Source organism: Clytia hemisphaerica, unplaced genomic scaffold (genome assembly GCF_902728285.1).
Source record: "Clytia hemisphaerica strain Z4C2 unplaced genomic scaffold, Clytia hemisphaerica genome assembly, whole genome shotgun sequence".
NCBI lineage: Eukaryota > Metazoa > Cnidaria > Hydrozoa > Leptothecata > Clytiidae > Clytia > Clytia hemisphaerica.
In genome coordinates, this window is record NW_027104184.1 from 809,862 (window position 1) to 828,725 (window position 18,864).

General features: G+C 35.6%; 4 protein-coding genes across 5 annotated transcripts in view; 2 read left to right on the top strand and 2 right to left on the bottom strand.

Annotated features, from left to right (window-relative positions):
* Positions 1-2,607: 2,607 nt before the first annotated feature.
* LOC136814801 (N(4)-(Beta-N-acetylglucosaminyl)-L-asparaginase-like) lies at positions 2,608-3,968 on the bottom strand. The gene has a single exon (XM_067071225.1). The coding sequence runs from the start codon at positions 3,875-3,877 to the stop codon at positions 2,834-2,836; it is 1,044 nt and encodes a 347-aa protein (XP_066927326.1). The 5' UTR covers positions 3,878-3,968; the 3' UTR covers positions 2,608-2,833.
* A 3,367-nt stretch (positions 3,969-7,335) lies between these two features.
* On the top strand, positions 7,336-10,787 carry LOC136814802 (alpha-1,3-mannosyl-glycoprotein 4-beta-N-acetylglucosaminyltransferase A-like). Its single transcript, XM_067071226.1, has 3 exons — positions 7,336-7,436; positions 8,170-8,301; positions 9,428-10,787. The coding sequence occupies exons 1-3, from the start codon at positions 7,349-7,351 to the stop codon at positions 10,168-10,170; spliced, it is 963 nt and encodes a 320-aa protein (XP_066927327.1). The 5' UTR covers positions 7,336-7,348; the 3' UTR covers positions 10,171-10,787.
* Positions 10,788-11,325: 538 nt separating this feature from the next.
* LOC136814804 (alpha-1,3-mannosyl-glycoprotein 4-beta-N-acetylglucosaminyltransferase A-like) lies at positions 11,326-14,786 on the top strand. Of its 2 annotated transcripts, none has more exons than XM_067071228.1 (4): positions 11,326-11,398; positions 12,104-12,219; positions 12,836-12,958; positions 13,474-14,786. In XM_067071228.1, the coding sequence occupies exons 2-4, from the start codon at positions 12,132-12,134 to the stop codon at positions 14,208-14,210; spliced, it is 948 nt and encodes a 315-aa protein (XP_066927329.1). In that variant the 5' UTR covers positions 11,326-11,398; positions 12,104-12,131; the 3' UTR covers positions 14,211-14,786. The 2 variants fall into 2 exon arrangements, with proteins under 2 accessions (XP_066927329.1, XP_066927330.1); XM_067071229.1 differs by having other exon boundaries at positions 12,132-12,219.
* A 217-nt stretch (positions 14,787-15,003) lies between these two features.
* Positions 15,004-18,864, bottom strand: part of LOC136814803 (bone morphogenetic protein 1 homolog) — a 30,636-nt gene continuing 26,775 nt past the window's right edge. Inside the window, exons 11-13 of the mRNA XM_067071227.1 lie at positions 18,458-18,580; positions 17,758-18,068; positions 15,004-17,169 (exon numbers count right to left, since the gene is read on the bottom strand). Of these exons, the coding sequence (XP_066927328.1) occupies positions 16,753-17,169; positions 17,758-18,068; positions 18,458-18,580 (851 nt within the window). The 3' untranslated portion in view covers positions 15,004-16,752. The remainder of the gene's footprint in view (positions 17,170-17,757; positions 18,069-18,457; positions 18,581-18,864) is intronic.

Here is an 18,864-nt window from a genome sequence, read left to right on the forward strand (position 1 = left end):
AAAGTGCAGACCGAAAAAAAAATAAGATCATAACATATACATAACATAACATCAATACATAGCGCATTAAATTACAAAAAAGTAATACATGCTATTTAGATATTATAAAATGACAATTGAATAGAATAACAACCTATTTTAACATAGTGACACTTACTTACAAAAATAATGACAAAATCATAAAATATGATGCCTAGCAAGACAAAAGCACGAAAAATATTTATTATACAAAATTTGATGTGGATGGTGTGAATGGATATAAAATGGCACCAAACAGAAGCTTGCAAAGACCCTAAGGGAGTGGTTTTAGAAGGATGGAACTAATTAATTATTCAGTTATTATTTTAATGTCTTAATGACAACTAGCCGTATGCGCAGCATCGCACGCTGCGTGCCCCAATCCAGTGAATCACTATACATTTAAAAAATTCTAACGGAAGAAAGATAGCCGCTGATTGATGATTTGATTTTGATTTTAGGAAATAAAGGAGAAAAAAGATAACATTGCATTGCAATTTTTAACCACAATTAAATAAATGGATTAGCAAAAGTATCTTTTAGATCCTCTTAGCCATCGTGGCTGGACATTCGAGGGTGACTTTGAAAGACTTTGAAAAGTTTTGAAAGTGATAGGGAGCGGCTATTGTAAACAGAAAGTTTTAAAGAGCATCTGAATAAGAATTCTTTAAAATGAAAAAAAAATTGGGAAGAAGGTTGATTTTAACCCATCAAGCTCCAAACTTGGCGAATAGAAAATATTATCTTGGGGTCTCAAAGTTAGTCTAGTGGTAGGAAATCTGCTTAAGGTGCAAAGAGATGATGGTTCAACGCCATGAAGAGGAGGCTTTTTCAGAGCTTTGTTAGATTTTCGAAAACTTTTTACAAAACGCTGTAAACACACACGTTTAAGCGTATTAATATATAGATTAGAGGAACAATTTCAAAGTGAAAGTTTGAAAGACACTCTTGCTATACCCTTGAATGATGTAACTAATTTTACGCAAGCCACAGTTGGCTTACTGGTTCAAAAGAATGCACATTCTTCAAAAAGACCAAAGTTCGAACCGGAATCAAGTATTATATAAAAATGTTTTAAAAAGTTTTGAAAGTGATAGGGAGCGGCTATTGTAAACAGAAAGTTTTAAAGAGCATCTGAATAAGAATTCTTTAAAATGAAAAAAAAATTGGGAAGAAGGTTGATTTTAACCCATCAAGCTCCAAACTTGGCGAATAGAAAATATTATCTTGGGGTCTCAAAGTTAGTCTAGTGGTAGGAAATCTGCTTAAGGTGCAAAGAGATGATGGTTCAACGCCATGAAGAGGAGGCTTTTTCAGAGCTTTGTTAGATTCTCGACAAATTTTTACAAAACGCTGTAAACACACACGTTTAAGCGTATTAATATATAGATTAGAGGAACAATTTCAAAGTGAAAGTTTGAAAGACACTCTTGCTATACCCTTGAATGAAGTAACTAATTTTACGCAAGCCACAGTTGGCTTACTGGTTCAAAAGAATGCACATTCTTCAAAAAGACCAAAGTTCGAACCGGAACCAAGTATTATATAAAAATGTTTTAAAAAGTTTTGAAAGTGATAGGGAGCGGCTATTGTAAACAGAAAGTTTTAAAGAGCATCTGAATAAGAATTCTTAAAAATGACAAAAAAAATTGGGAAGAAGGTTGATTTTAACCCATCAAGCTCCAAACTTGGCGAATAGAAAATATTATCTTGGGGTCTCAAAGTTAGTCTAGTGGTAGGAAATCTGCTTAAGGTGCAAAGAGATGATGGTTCAACGCCATGAAGAGGAGGCTTTTTTAGAGCTTTGTTAGATTTTCGAAAACTTTTTACAAAACGTTGTAAACACACACGTTTAAGCGTATTAATATATAGATTTTTGACAAAAATATTAACAGAATCATAAAATATGATGCAAGAACAGACAAAAAACGAAAAATATTTATAATACAGAATGTGATGTAGATAGTGTGAAGGGATATAAAACGGCACCAATCAGAAGCTTGTGAGGTCCCTAAGAGAGTGGTTTTAGAAGGATGAAACTAATTAATTATTCAATTGTCATTTTAATGACTTAATGACAATTTTTGACAAAAATATTGACAGAATTACAAAATATCATGTCTTACAAGAGAAAAACACCAAAAATATTCAGCATGCCGAATGTGATGATAACAATATGGCTGGATATAAAATTACACCAATCAGAAGCTCGTGAGTTCTCTGAGAAGGTAGTTTTAGAGCGATTTGTTTATTATATGTAACCATCATATAACATTACAAACATTACAATATGTAATATACCTGTTATACGTATAATATGGTTTCAAATATTTTCTGGTCTGCGTTATACACGGCGCAAACTGCGAAAGATCGATAAAAGCACATGGTTAAATTTTGATGTTTGAAATGGTTTTATATGGATAACATTGCTTGAGAATTATGTTTTTGATAATTCTTTGTGTTTTCCAAACATTTTCCTCTGCAATGACATTGATTAGAGTTAACCTGTCATCACTGACCTGTGACCTGTGACCTGTGACCTGCAACCTGTGACCTGCGTTTTACACTAACCGAAAAAACACTGACCAATTTCCAACAATTAACACATTTTCGTACTAAACTAATTTACCTAAAAGACAAATAGAGTAAACTAGCGACTAATAATATAAAAAACAAACGTTTTTATTGAAAATGTATTGAAATAAAATCTACAATACATTGCACTGCCTGAAGATTGCACCAGCATGAAACACCATGTAGCAATTGTATTAGTTCTTTATTTCTAATGAATAAAGTATTTAAACCAAACGTGATATTAGAGTTCAAAAGGTTTAACAGTGACAATTTCTGGTTTATCCATTTGGGGTGTCATTACTGAATATTGGAAAGTCCATCCATAACATGCTGCACCGAATGAACCAGTTTTATTTGCAGCTACCAAAGCACCTTCAAAGTGTGGATAGTACTTTATGATGCGTCTTAATGCATGTTCAGCTGCTTCAGATGGCGGCATTCCGCTTCTCATATTTTCAACTGTTTGGTAACTTGGTAAGAATCGCATCATAACATCGCCATCCCCAGTAGCAGCTGCAGCTCCGAATTCATTATCTACGTATGCTCCTGACCCTGGGATTGGAGAATCTCCTACTCTGCCAGTAATTTTGAAAGTTGCACCATTAGTGGAAGTTCCAGCAGCAATATCACCATGACTATTAATGGCTATCATACCAATAGTATCATGATTATCCTCAGTAATAAGCCCTTCACGATCTGTATCCTTTGTTGCAAATTGGAAAGGTTTAGGTTGGTACGGTCCACATGAAATAGTAGAATCAGGTATAACATTCTGCCAAAAATTAGGTTGGCATTTCCCAGCTTTCCAGTTCTCCCACTGTTCTTTTGATTCTTGAGATGTTAAATCCTCTTCTTTGAATCCCATTTCAACTGCAAATTTGGTTGCATCCTCACCAACCAGCAAAGTGTGCTTTGTATTCTCAAGAACATGCCTTGCAACACGGATTGCATTCTTGATTCTTTTCATACTACCAACAGCCCCCATATTATGGGAAACGCCATCAATAATTAAAGCATCCAAAGCAGTCTCCCCATTCTCAGCAGGGCTACCACCCCAACCAACTGAGGTCATCTTACGATCTTCTTCAGCATTAGTACAACCATCAACAATAGCATCCAGTAATGATCCCCTTTCCAAAGCTTTATAAGCAGCGGCTGTGGCATTAGGTAATGGCCATGTATTGATGACGAGCTGAGGCAATGACATTGCTGGTGAGATCATCAATATTGTTACCAATACCAATACTGAAGTGACCTTTAATAATCTGTTTATATCAATCAGCATTGTTTCATTAATATAGTATCATTATTATTGTTTTGATTATTGCTTAGTTTCTAATCCTAGTTGAAATACAATTAAAATACTAAAGCTTTTTTAAAGAAAATTGAATAAAATTAATAAAAGAACACAAATTTCATTTCAGCTATCTAGCTTATGTGATGACAAAACAAACTGAGAAGGATTTTAGATACATTTTAAAAAACATTATGTCCCTATGTTTAATCCAAGGATAACCCAGTCTTATCCCTGGCAGTCAGGCACATCCTGGCAAATGAACAGGGTATTTTTCACTTGCGACCATTGGCAAATGAACGGGGTCGAAAACGAAAGTGACGTAATAGCGCCGACACCCAGTTTAATTGAACCGGGTTGGAAATATTTTGCTTCATTTCAAAGAACTGCATAGATGAAATTTTTTTTCCATGGGTCAATTTTGTCTTCGAAGATTGAAGTTAAACTTTTAATGAAAGAATAAAGTTCCCAGTTTTCTTCCTTTTTTCCCTTTTTCAGTTTGAAGTTCATTTTTATTCATTTTCAAGCTTTTAGCCTGAGACGTCCTATCTCATTTACACTGGGTGACGAATACCCCATGCAAATGCTCACCCCGTTCATTTGCCAGCAGGATGTGCCTGACTGCCTGGTTTCTCCCACATGTGGAACATTAAAAAACTCCTTCCAACAAATTCAATCTTAAGGCTGCTATCGACAGCGGGGACGTTATAAGACTGACAAGAGCGGACAAATTTCCAGCATATACAATTGATTTTTTATGTCAAATACTGGACATTGTTCAAACCATAATTTATTGAATATTTTGGATAAATTAAGCATTTTAAACCATGAGGGAGCTTTTTTCCAAAGCTTTTGTTAAAATTACAATAGCTATTGATAAGAACAAAAGAAATTTTCGGTTTTTGCTACTTTGGGCATGATGAGTGAGGTCATCAAAAATTTTCTTGTCAAAAATTACCTAGCTTTTAAACCCTGAAATCCTAAGGTCTTAAGTCTTAAGTCTCATGTTAAAACTCAGAGTTAAAAACTCTTCTTTCCAACTGTAGTTTTAAGGCGCTTAAAAAAAAATCTTTTGTGGCGTTTAAAATTTCGCCAGGAAATCCTGTATGAACAAAACTTTGCGTGTGCCAAAGTAGCACTCCATAAAACATATGTCAAAGATTATGGTGTAATATCAACACATAAACCACAATCTTGAAAGCAATCTAAGGGGTATATACTTTAAAAAAGAAAAAGAATAGATTTAATTAGGATTAGGAAATAAAATAAGGGCACAAAACAAATGGAATTCCAAATTGAGGGGGGAGAATGGATATGGGGTAATTTGCTGTTTAAGGGGGGCTGGAAAACATGGATAAAACCATGCTCCAGATGACTGATGTCAGGCCTCTCCTCTGCACTGCACTTCTGGCCATGAATGGCTATTGCACTCACTTTCAATTCTTTTTCTTACCGTCAGACCGTGTTATCTTTCATCTTTCTATCGTTGTATAAACCTTTTTAAGCGTGTGTGAGTCACTCACACACGCTTAAAAAGGTTTATACAACGATAGAAAGATGAAAGATAACACGGTCTGACGGTAAGAAAAAGAATTGATGAAATAACTGCCTTCCCAATCCCCAACCAGACGACACATCCTACAATCTCATCAACATCAGTTATATCAGTCGACCGACTTCTGCACTGCCATTTTGCAGTTTTGTTTCTGTCTTGAAGTTTGATTTTATCTACCAGTCGGGCTCAGCTGAATATATAGCTATTCTTTCAATAGATTCCGGCTAGGCCCGACTAGCTCGCGGGAGATGTGTGGTCGGGAGATTCTTTCATGTTCGGGCCTGGCGTTATGGCGTTGTCCAAGCGGCGGGGGGGGCTCTACCACCCGGGGGGGGGGGGCACTGGGTTTGTGGACTGACGGTATGTGCGGGCCAAAAATTGGCTTTTAAAATTGCACCCTTACAGTGCAGCAAAAATCAGTGAAAATCATACCCTTAGAGTGCATTTTCCCCCAAATTTTCGATCCCTTTCGTGCAAAAAATGGTCAAAATTCTAGCATTTTTGGTCAAAATATCTAGATTTTTCAAGAATTTTCTGAAATTTCTACCCTTACAGTGCATCTCTAGTTTTTCCGACCCTTACAGTGCATTTGAGGTGCCTTGAAAAAGACACCCTTAGTGCCCGCACATACCCGTCGGTCCTTTTGCCCAGCTGCCCCCCCCGGGCTCTACCATCTACGGTCGAAGCTCCAAAATACAAATATGAACAAAAGGAAAGAAAACAAACAAAACACTCCAATCTCTTCAAAGGAATTGAAGCTAAGCGAGAAGCTAATTACCTGCGTACCTGAAAAAGATAAACACAAAGGCCACGCAGTATCGAAAAGTTAAATGCCAAAGCTGAAGAAAAGTTATTGGTTTGTTTTAACATCTTTAAAAAGGAACAACAACACTCTCTTTTGAATTTGTAAAATCACAAAGAAGTAATGTTAGAAATATTCAATATAACTCTCAAATGTCAAATGTATTGTATATACATAGCTAACATACCTTGATGAAATAATCTGCAACATATCTGTAGAACTGACAAAACAATTATCTGGATTTTTGTTGGTGCACACATAAGATACATCAGGGCACTTAAATTCAATAAATCTAATTTCTCATCTTTTACAAAATCTCCACTCCACATTAAACAAGAAGAAAGGAGGAAGAAAAACAAGCAAACTTCCTTCCGCCTACCTTTTCGAAATTTTCTCTGGATTTTTCTACTACCATACAAAAAATTCCAAGATAGCTAACTCGAAAACTTGTAAACGAAAAATAAATTCCGAGTTAGCTAACTCGAAAAAAGGTTTTGTGAAAAAGAAATCCGAGTTAGCTAACTCGAAAAGGTTTTTTCGAAAAATAAAATTCAAGCTAATCCTAACTCGAAAATCATTTTTTGAAAATAAAAAATCGCGTTAGAGTCGAGTGACGTCATAATTTGCATTTTTATGACGTCATAATTTAGCTAACTCGAAAATTGCTAACTCGAAAATTGCTAACTCGAAGTTTTCTAACTCGAAGATTCCGGGCCTCGGGTACGATGGCAAATATACTGAGAACTATTTAAGATTTAAGTCTTCATAGACTCTAAAACACTCAAAAAATCAGCTTTAACTTAAAGAGTTGAGAACAACATTCTTCAAAAAATTTTGGATGCTCTTAATGTCTTTTAGAAAAATGTGTTACCGGAATTAGACGTTGCAACGTTGTTTCAACGTTCATCTAACGTTATATGGACGTTGTGAGCGTTACCTGAACGTTGAAATAACGTTGATACAGATTGTACAAAACATTGAGCCTGCCTTTTAGTTTACAAGTTGTGAATATAAATCATAATGATATAGTTGCCAAGTGTTATGAAAATTGAGAAAAATGTTCTACCTCGTAGAAATTATTTATTTGTTTAACTTGTGGCAGAGGATGAGGTCTTTTACAAGATATGATATTTGTGTTCAAATTTTGTCATTATTCTTTTTGTTGGTATGCTGCAGAGTGATATTCTTACAACGTAAGTATCTAAGGGTTCATCCTTCTCAACTGAATTGTGGTCAACAATTCTATCGGTAACTACTGTCTCGCTGTCGTGTATACAATTATGGCCGTAATATTCTAGAAAAAAGGGAATTTCCCAGGAATTTTCAAAACCACAAATGATTTGGAAGTGCTCTAAGTTAGGTTGGAAGGGTAGAGCTTTAACCCTAAGTCTAAACTTAAAACCTTAGAATCTGAGGATCCAAAAGTTCAAAAATGGTCCAATAAGGCTCATAATATAGCCTGGAAGTCTATAAACCCGAGCCAAATTGAAATATCCGATTAGATTCGTAGATTTAAAAAATGGCCCAAAATCGACTTTCTCGCCTGAACTCCAAATTTTGAAAAATCAGGAAATAAGCTAAATTCTCAACAGATTTTGACCATGATTGTACTCTCTTTGGTGGTTGCATCAGCAAAATACAAAAATATTGCAAGTTCCTCTTGGAACGATAATATCGTTATTTAGAAAAATGTTATGCTGGAAGGATAGATCTCGAAAACAGCATTCCATCGAATCTTTCCGGCACTGATCATGGCGATTTAGAATTAAATATATTTAGTGTCCAAATTGAAAAATATATATTTGATTTACCAAACCATGATCAGATACTCGCTTGTTCTCAGGGGGACATCAAATTTGTTATGAAAACGTTCAAAGCAGCTAGAGCATAGAGATTATTGAAACTATTGATTTTATTTTATAACAGTTCCTTCATCAAGCTGTATCCAAGACAGGAGATCCCAATTTCTAAACGAAATATTTTCTTATGATGGAATTGGTAATGGAATCAAGCGTCGAGATGCCTTCATCACTGGAAAGATATCATATGAGAGAAAAGGTACCCATAAAAACCTTTTTGAGATATTAACAATAGAACTCGAGAGACTCGTCACCTATAAAAAACAGCATCCACACGTCATTCAGTCCTTTTATCAATCCCCATTGGCTCCCAAACTGACACACAACGCTGTTTCAACGCTGTTTCAACGTTTTTCTAATGTTCACAACATCCATATAACGTTAAATGAACGTTGAAAAACGTTGTTGCCAGCTGGTGTTCAATAGTTCTTACCCCCCCCCCCAATGACTCATCAATGGGAGCCCCCGAAAGGGCATTGGTTTTTAATCTAATAAATACACTCCTTCCGACACCCGAGAGCACCAGTGGCAGTTTTTCGCATACCTTATCGGGGAAAAAAATGTCGGGGGAAAGTAACGAAAATTTTGAGGGGGTGACGAATTTTTTCCCCGATGGTTTATCACCCGACCAAAACTTTTACCCGATTCCTTTTTCCCAGCCTAAAACTTTTACCCGGTTTTTAATTCACGATATCCACGACCAAGATTTTCTTATTTCAACAGAAAAAAGGATTTCTATCGTAGTTTTCCATTGTAAACGTTTCCAGGGGTGTTTCTTAACAGAATAAATAAAATGACTTTCTTTTCAAACGAGTTCTTTTGCCTAATAAACACAACAAGCTAAGTTGAAACTACAATGGTTTGATAAAAATAACAATAGTAACAAAATGTCGGTCGTCGATCAAGTCTTTAAAAAAAATTTTGTTCCCCGCCCAAAAATTTGGTCGGGGAAAAGTGATGAGTTTGAAATTTTGGTCAAGGAAAAGTGACGAATTTGAAATTTCGGTCGGGGAAAGTGACAAATTTGAAATTTTGGTCGGGGGAAAAGTGACGAAAGTGACTCTAGGTGACGAAATTTTTCCCCGACAAAAAAAAACCCCGACTAAATAAAACTCCGACATTTTCTCCCCGATAAGGTATTAGCTCTAGAATTAGAGTATCAAATGCCGTGTTTTCTTTGATTTAAAAAAGTTTAGATTTTGCGCTGAGTATTAACGCAGAATCATAAAGAAAATAAGCGAACTAAGGGACTGGTTTCGAGTATAATTCCTATGCAACCTTATGTTAATCTGAAATCTTATTAACAAACCTTTTATTCGTTCCAGCTCCTTTGCTTATTGGTATTCCCACCGTTTATCGATCTTACAAAAACAAAACAACCTTTTACTTGGATCGTACAATCAAATCCTTGATCGAACCTCTCTCAAAAGAAGATAAAAGACAAGTCAATATTCTCGTGGTTTTGGCTGACACAGAGGAAAATAAAAAACGGTTCATCTACCAAAAGCTAAATGACTTGTTCCCAAACGAAATCCGATCCGGTTTAATCGGGATGATTGGAATCCCGAAACGGTTTTATCTTCCTCTCCATGATTTAACACCAACGTTTAATGACACAAGCGAAAGAATGTATTGGCGATCGAAACAGAGTTTAGATTACGCCTTCATTTTTCAATACGTTCAAAATCTGTGCGATTATTACTTACAAATTGAAGACGATGTTTTAGCCAATGACCAATATTTTGACACGATCATGGAAGATATAAATCGTTTGAACAACGCTCGAAATAAAGAACCAGTTATCTTTAAGGGCGAAAAGGAAACCCGCCTTAAACACAAGCCCTGGGTTATCTCTGAATATTATAAAATGGGTTTTATCGGGCGCTTGATTCCAGCTCATTATTTAGATGTCTTTGCAGGGTTCTTTAAAGTGTTTTATAATGAGTTGCCAGTAGATTGGGGATATCCTTACATGCTTGACATAATGGATCCTGGATTTAGTGAGCATCGACTCCATGTCAGTTTGTTTACACATATTGGGAAAATTAGCTCATCAATTGGTACATGAAAAATATGGACAACACTACCGTATCACAGACCCACTGGGAACCCTTCTCATTCGAAAAATTGGCCAAAATAGCGTCCCCAGGGAAAATTATCTTCCAATTTTCGTCCATCACACTGAAAATAATCAAATAAACCAATCCGCACTGCAAAATATTATGCTACTTTTACCATCCCCGCTCAATTTTCTGACTTGAAAACAAAAGAATTGAAATCCGCTATAAAAACTATGGAAAGTCGATCCTCATCGAGTATTTTTATCCTCACTGGTTGAAAAAATCCTACCAGGTCTGTCAGAAGGGGGTTTAAAGATGGACAACACTCCCGTATCATAGACCCGGTGGGAACCCCTCCCAAAAGCTTGATATGGATTAGCGGAAACTTAAGCTTTTTGTTGAGCTTCACCTAGGATGTTCTCATTTTTTCCTCTGTCTTTTAGTAGAATTCTCTTAAAGTGTGATATGGTTGTTTTTTGCCATTTTTAGACTTATCTCCGAAATACGAGGTTGAGATTTTTAAGTTTTTTGTATAGTATTGGCTAAAATTGTGCCTTCTTACAATCTTTTTTCAAATTTATATGTGTTTATGAGTAGTAAATTCAAATATAAACTCTAGGCTACACCTAACTTTTTGCATTTATATTTTGATGGGTGTAATTTTGATGTTTTGATGTTTTGAAGAATGTGAAAAGAAACTACCACATTCCTTAGCTTCAATGATTTTCGTTGTCATGGAAATATCAAAAATACGAACTAATTACAGAAATGTTTCTAAACACGTGTTTTTATCACCGTAAAAATTAATTTTAACAGTTCATCGTTAATTTTTAGACTTTTATTAATTTACAGCACAGTTTTTTTTATAAGAACATCCGAAATTTTTGAAGCCTGCTTTGGATTCTTAACTTTTTGAGTTTTAAGCCTAAAAATGTTCTTAACATGTTCTTATTTTCACCATTTTGTGAAAATTTCTGTGCATTTTTCTGAGAAAATAGGTCTAAGCCTTAAGATTTTCTCAATTTGTTCTTAGTATTTTGGCCATGGAAGCCTTATGTTTTTATAAAGTTTGTTCTTATAAAAAGCGTGTATACCAAATTCACATTTACCAATCAATTTATCTGAATATCTTTGCCTTAGCTTCGTTACTGGGCAGGTAGGACATCTGTAAAACAGTGCCTACAGTGCGTAGACGAAGTAGGAAAAAGATTTGAAAATCATGGATTTAGAGTTCGGGTGAGAGTTGCTATTGCACTTCAAAAATGAAAGAATAAATTTGACGTTTCAGAGGAATTTGAATATTCCAAAAATTTGAAGCGTTGATTTTTAACATCATTCGATTTTTTTAAAGTTGGATTATTGTTGAGTATTATAATTATATCGTGCAATACTTTCTTCTGATTGGCTGGAACGGAAAACCTTATCCCTTCACCAGTGGTCAATATTTTCTTTGATAATTTGACCTCTGGTACTCTCAGGAAACGGTTTTGTATGCATCAAAGAATGGGCTCTTCCAGAAAAAAATTGGATGGGTGGAGGATTACTTCCCGGACATTGTGACTTTTGACCCCCGGACAACAGATCTAACCCTCCGGACAAGCATCAGTTAACCCCCTCCCATTATATTCATAATTACCCCTAAACAGAGCAGTTTTGCCCCCAAACAAGACAAATTTTGCAGATTTTTCACTATCCCCCGGACATAATATCCAATATATCTTCCACTCCCCCCCCCATGTACAACAAAAATTTTCTGGAAGAGCACAATATACATTTATGGGACATTTATACAATAACACTAAACACAGGGAGTAGGCTCGAGTTTACTAGGATCAAAAAACTATATTAAGCTTAAATATGTGATTGTGTAGGTGTAAATAAAAAGGATATATGACGCCATTCGACCCTGGTAAACTCAGACCTAGTCCTTATTTTTACAAGGTTTTCTTGATACATTTGATTATTGAAGATGCGGTTCACACGACAAGGCGATGTGGTGATTGGTCTGTCCATGGTTTTATTTTCACTCATCTGTTCATCCATGTTCTTCATACAAGGTATTATGGGTTTTTTTTATTACAAGGTATAATGGGTATTTTTCATTACAAGGTATTATGGGTATTTTTCATTACAAGGTATTATGGGTATTTTTTATTACAAGGTATAATGGGTATTTTTCATTACAAGGTATTATGGGTATTTTTCATTACAAGGTATTATGGGTATTTTTTATTACAAGGTATAATGGGTATTTTTCATTACAAGGTATTATGGGTATTTTTTCATCACAAGGTATTATAGGTATTATTTCCACTCAAAAATCCAGGGGGTCACCTTTTCCAAAAAAGACCTCCCCAATATGACACCCCTTCCCTTGTACGCAGAGAACAATAGGAATGGCATCATTCAAACAAACACTTCTCCCTTCATTGCGCACGTACTATTTATAATATTTACTATTTCAATGTCTTCCACAGACCCAACAGCTGATTGGTTGTAAGTGACGTAAACTCAGTTAATACGTCACATTTAACCAATTAGCTGTTGGGTCCGTTGAAGCGTTGAAGACATTGCAATGGTGAAGATTGAGCGTTGAAGACATTGCAATGGTGAATATCAAGAATAGAAGACTCCTTAAATAGGAACAACCCTTATATATTGTTCTTACTACAGTACCAAATTGCTCCAACGAAGACGACCAATTTATGAATGAAGTCGTTGCTTATGATCGGATAGGTAATGAAATCCAACGTCGCGATGCTTTCATCACTGGTAAAACCATGCATCAAGAAAAAGGTACGGTTTAAGATATCTCAAGCTTTAAAGGTTTTGTTTTTAATACGTAAGAGTGATATATCGTTTGCTTACCTAAAAAAATATGGAGCAAGATTGGTCAAAAGGGGAAAAGAAAATAATCTTTTTGTTTGTATCAGCACAATATAACAATAGTCAGACCCTGTCCTGATATGAAACATGTGTCTGATAGGAAACGGGAATACTTATGTAAAAATATAACCTTTAAATCATTAAAATAATTTTTGGCATACTTGAAGTGATAGTATGATAATGATAAAGTTTCCCACCTCTCCGGTGTTTCATATTGAGCTGAAAGGAAAACACAATGTCCTATGCCCACTCTGGCTAGAAAAATCCTACCAGGTCTGTGAGAAGGGGTCCCAATACTTGTACAATCAACCCTCTAGAAGCTAAAGAGGCTTGCTTGGTCAATCTCTCTTATGAATTTTATTTCAGGGATTTTCCGATTTTTCATGCACCCTTTCTAATTCATTGTCCCATTTCTCTTTTTTCAGTCCCGCTACTAATCGGAGTACCCACAGTTTATCGGTCATACAAAAACAAAACGAGCTTCTACTTGGATCGTACAATCAAGTCCTTGATCCAACCTCTCTCAAAAGAAGATAAAAGACAAGTCAACATTCTTATAATTCTTGCTGATAGTGATAAAACGAAAAAGACATTCATGTACCAAAAGCTAAAAGACCAGTTCCCAAACGAAATCCGATCGGGTTTAATCGGGATAATTGGAATCCCGAAACGGTTTTATCTTCCTCTTCACAATTTAGCACCAACATTTAATGACACAAATAAAAGAATGTATTGGCGCTCGAAACAGAGTTTAGATTACGCCTTCATTTTTCAATACGCTCAAAATCTGTGCGACTATTATCTACAAATTGAAGACGATGTTTTGGCCAATGAACAATATTTTGACACAATCATGGAAGATATGAATCGTTTGAACAGCGCTCGAAATAAAGAACCAGTTATCTTTAAGAATGAGAAAGAAACAAGGCCGAAATATAAACCATGGATAGTGTCCGAATATTACAAGATGGGTTTTATCGGACGGTTGATTCCGGCTCACTATTTACCGCTTTTTGCCGGCTTTATTAAAGTATTTTATAATGAGCTACCGGTAGATTGGGGTTATACTCATATGCTTGGATTGATGGGTGAATACAAAGCAGATCATAATCCATCACTTTTTAAGCATATTGGAAAACAGAGTTCGTCCCTTGGGACATAATAATAAAGACAAATCACGTCATTTTAGTGTATTTAAACGTTTTTCAGAATTTAAAGTTCGGGTGAGAGTTGCTATTTTAGCACTTCCACTTTCTTTCATTGAATATTTCGATTTTGGAGAGGTTCGGTGGCTTATAGTCTACATTCCAAGCCTTATTGGAGCAAAAATTTGAGCTTTTAAATCCTGAGATCCTAAGGTCGTAGGTCTTACTTATGTTAAAACTCTATTTTCCAACTGTAGTTAAAAAGGTGGTTAAAAATCCTTTGTCATGATTGTAGCAAAGACGCTTTTTTTTGTTATTGCTCTTTAAAATCTCATACTGTTGTCTATTGAAAATATAAAATCTACAGTAGGTCAAAACTTTACGATCAAAACATTTTCATACCTTAGAAGGGAAAACTAATAGTAACAGCTCGTTGGAAAGAGAATTTTGAATGAAAAAAAGTTTCACGGCTCTAAAATCTTTAAGATGAGAAAAAATGATAGAATATTTCCATAAGGCAGAGATATTAACGACTTATACTTAAGAAACTGAGCTAAATATATTTCTGAGGACTATGGTGAAATTTACAGTTTTAGAAGAATATGTATTTAAAGTTATAAGATTTGTTCCTGAAGAAAAATCTCTTTAGAATATATTTAAATCAACTTTCTTAAACGCCCATCCACTCAAAATTATCTATCCAACAAGATCCAATCTTGCGAACTCTTCTTGGTATAGAGCTTGTTTACTTATTAGGCAAACCTTCGATACGCAGGCGTTCGAAGAAATTAAATATAAAAAATTTAGGGATTGAATTTTCTGAATAAACTTCTTGTTAATAAAAATGTGGATATATACTATATACTTCTATTTAACATCTCAATACATTATCTTAAAAACAAAACAATAATGCTTGCTCTAAAATCAAATCACGGATAGGGTTTATGCCACCCGTATAAATGCGACATTTAGTTTCTGATGGTTTAACAGTCCTTTGGAATTCATACGAACAAGTCTACTTTTTGCCAGGATTTACTCTACTTAAGGGAACCTAATCAAAATGGAAATAATTTTGTTCGCAAATAATTTTAGCGAAAATTCTTTCTTTTTCTCAGGTTTCTATGTAAGTTGTACCCCGCAGAATACACCTTTTCGACCGTAGCCACCAATTACCACGCGGGCATTTTTTGTCCGTTTCACCACCCTAAAACCGTCCCAGTTTCTTTTGTCTATAGGTCTTTTGTCTAATGGGACGGTTTTAGGATGGTAAAACGGACAGAATAATGTCCGCGCGGCAATTGGCGGCTACGGTCGAAAAGGTGTATTAATGTTTGAAGTAGACATCCAAATTAGTTCCCTTAAAGATGCGGTTTCACAAAGCCAATATCTCCGAGCAGAGCTTGATTGTTATGCACAGGCCATGGAAATGACACCGTGGAGTAACCAGGACCTGCTCGGAGACTACAATAAAGCGTGTTACACAGTGTCTGTGGTTTAAACGGTGTTGATAAAACAATAACTATTTACAATCTCTCTTTAATATGTTGAGCAGGGGTAAAATAAATAAATTCTTGCGAGTATAATATATGTACGAACGGAAAAAAATACTATTTATTTATGATATTTATGACGTAATGTTATATACGGTATCACCCAAAAAATAGCCTGGACGTTTGCCAATAGTTTTATCCTTAATATGTGTAAGTCAAGATTACGTCATTTTCCATAACAGAAACACCCGAAACACCGGAGTTTGACCCCTGAGTGTTACTAAAAATAGCAACACAGGGGTTAGATTTCGTTTTTTTCGGGTGCTTCCGATATGAAAAATGACATAATCTTGACTTACACATATCAAGAATTCCCAACTAGTGGTTAACATCCGGTCTAATCCGGGTGTTTCCGTATAAAACATAAATCATAAATCCATGAAATGTGTAAGTCAAAACTGTTTCTTTTTTCAGATCAGAAAAGTCCAAAAACGAGGATTTTCCTCTAGAGTCGATATAGAAAATGGACAAAGTCAAGTCGAAAGAGGATCTAGCCAAAGCATCGAACTATTGAACAAAAATACCCAGTGTTTTCTGATGTTTCCGATGAAAAATGGTTTGACTTAATGATTTCATAAATCACTATAAAAATTATCAAAACTATAGATTTATGAAATATCTTTTATTTTTTTAAACTTTTAGATTGATTAATTTATTCAGCAGGAAGTGTTGGTAAGAGATTTCATCACCAAATCTACACAGTATATGGTAAATTATGCATCTTGAATCAACCAACCAAGGAAGAATCCCAGCTGGCAAACGTCACCTTAACGTTCACTTAACGTTCATTTAACGTTATATGAGCTTTAGGGACGTCAAATGTTCTGTGCCAGTTGGGATTACAAGTTTCATAGCAACGAAAACTCCAAAGCACCAAAATTAGGAAAAGGTATATAGCGAGTGTTAAAAGTCATTTTCGATTTTCAAATATGTATAAAGAACATCTTTTTCTTTTTTTTCTTTCTATATGAAGATTTTGCAGCCAAAACTTCATCCACCACCAGCAGTATCATCCAATTTCTTTAAAAATGGCTTTAAAACCTTTCCCACTCATAGTTTCATCTGAGTGAAATTTCACTTTAAAATAAGACCGCCCTCCATCAATAATCATTTTGGGCGGATTCTTATTTCCACAAAAGCGCCCGATTAGTTTCACGGCTGGCATATTATAAAAATGTTCTTCAACGATGACGTAATCATACTGACACTCTTTATGTGCTTCGAGTCCGAAATGAACAAAACGTAGCTTCATACGTTGACGCTTAGGTGAATGTAACGTCCATACGCAGCTCTGTGAATCCGGATAACGGAACGGATAACCGGGCGTACGGAAACGGCCGTGCGTTATGTTAAATGTACGACCACAATGCTGCTCTTTTGACGAGACGCTATGGTAATTGATTTCAATGGCTTTCGGGAAAGGGTACTGGAAAAACGGAAATATAACGAGATTTAGAATTACATTGTATTATATATAATCCCCAAACTCCTAGTACGGAGTTCTAGCTTTCTTTTACAGACTCAGCACTGCCAGTGGGGTCTGGGAGGGGGGATTTTATTTTACACAAGTATTTGTTGGATGATTGTAATATTACAAAAAGGGCCATCGAAAGTCAATGAGTGTATCCCTAGATCATGTAAGAATAGGGAGAAGGGCCAGGGAGAAGGGCCAGGAGGAAGGGGGCCCCACTTTCTACAAAAGTATTTGGGATGTTTGTTGGATGGTTATAGTGTTACAAAAAGAGTGACCGAAGAAGTCAAAGGTGGAAGAAAAAAAATCCATATTTGAGTACAGACAATACATCTTTTCGACCGTAACCGCCAATTGCCGCGTGGACATTTTTTTGTCCGTTTTACCACCCTAAAATCGTCCCAGTATTTTTTTCGCGCCTAAAGGCAATAGGAAAAAGTGTAAAAAAAGGATTGGATCGAGTTTAGGGTGGTAAATTAAAAAATATGTCACGTGCCTGACCGTGCGACTACGGTCGAAAAGGTGTATTTAATGGATTTATACCTTGACAACAAAATCAATGATTGCCGCGTTTCGTTCCATAACAATTTGATTGACGCCATCATTTTGCGAGCAAATCTGTTGCGTGTTCAAACGATGTTTACGCTCATATTTGTCATTATGTATGGTCACACTATCTCTACAATCTCCACCCTCGTTTGACCAAGGAACCTTCAATTTTAAGGCCACTTTGAAATGAACGGGAACTTCAATCTTCCACGTACACCGAACATCATGTGTGTATGTGACGGGTATGTTCGGGGTACTGATCCTACCGACGGGTGTTTTATAAGAAGCAAGGCATCCTGGTAGCTCTAAAAATTATTGAAATATTCAATTTATGAATCTTCTTATTGGTTATGGAGGTCTTGAACAAAACTATATAGTTTTAAAAGTCTTGTCCCCAAAGAGAGAGACCCATGGTATTTCTAATGGCAAGGAAAGACTTAATCGTTTTGTCCCCCAATATTCGGACATTTGCAAATCGAAAACTCGGAAATTGGTTTAGAGAATTTAGACTCCCTTGAGTTATGATGATTCTGTCTAAAAGGTTCTTACAATGACAAATAGGACCTTGGGCTTGTCAAAACAATTTTGCAATGAAAAATATACTGAACATTGGCAGCATTGTTCAGTCAGCTTATTGAGTCGACAGTCGTAAAAATATTGAAATTTCAAAAATCTTTCAAATATTTGAGCTTACCGTTACACGTCTTGTTGTCATTTTGAAGAAGGTATCCATCTTTACAAGAGCATTTGAAAGAACCAATCTGATTGGTACAGAAATGGTCACATGGTTGCTTCTTGAACTGGCATTCGTTGATATCTATGGAAAAGTGAATATTTATTTGAAAAGATTACAAGTGCACTAACGAACATATACTACATAACAATACTAACATAGATATAAGTGAATATTAAGGCTAGATTATATCATATATTGAAACCCTATAACTCCTCGAACCATAAGATGTAAGCAAGAGGGGTTTGGCTAGTCTTTACCAGAGTCTAATAACGTCAAATGTCGAAATTCATTACATTTACTAGTAATAGTAAGTACAGACTTTTGACTCAACCTTGGTGATTTGGAATTCAATCCCTTTTGGAAGT

Bases quoted from the DNA above. Each gene is read 5' to 3' on its own strand.
- LOC136814801 (XM_067071225.1), bottom strand. From the start codon at position 3,877: ATGCTGATTGATATAAACAGATTATTAAAGGTCACTTCAGTATTGGTA.
- LOC136814804 (XM_067071228.1), top strand. From the start codon at position 12,132: ATGCGGTTCACACGACAAGGCGATGTGGTGATTGGTCTGTCCATGGTT. The intron at 12,220-12,835 runs GTATTATGGGTT...TTCTTACTACAG, and splicing joins ATCCATGTTCTTCATACAAG to TACCAAATTGCTCCAACGAA. The intron at 12,959-13,473 runs GTACGGTTTAAG...CTCTTTTTTCAG, and splicing joins AACCATGCATCAAGAAAAAG to TCCCGCTACTAATCGGAGTA.
- LOC136814802 (XM_067071226.1), top strand. From the start codon at position 7,349: ATGAGGTCTTTTACAAGATATGATATTTGTGTTCAAATTTTGTCATTA. The intron at 7,437-8,169 runs GTAAGTATCTAA...ATTTTATAACAG, and splicing joins CAGAGTGATATTCTTACAAC to TTCCTTCATCAAGCTGTATC. The intron at 8,302-9,427 runs GTACCCATAAAA...TATTCGTTCCAG, and splicing joins GATATCATATGAGAGAAAAG to CTCCTTTGCTTATTGGTATT.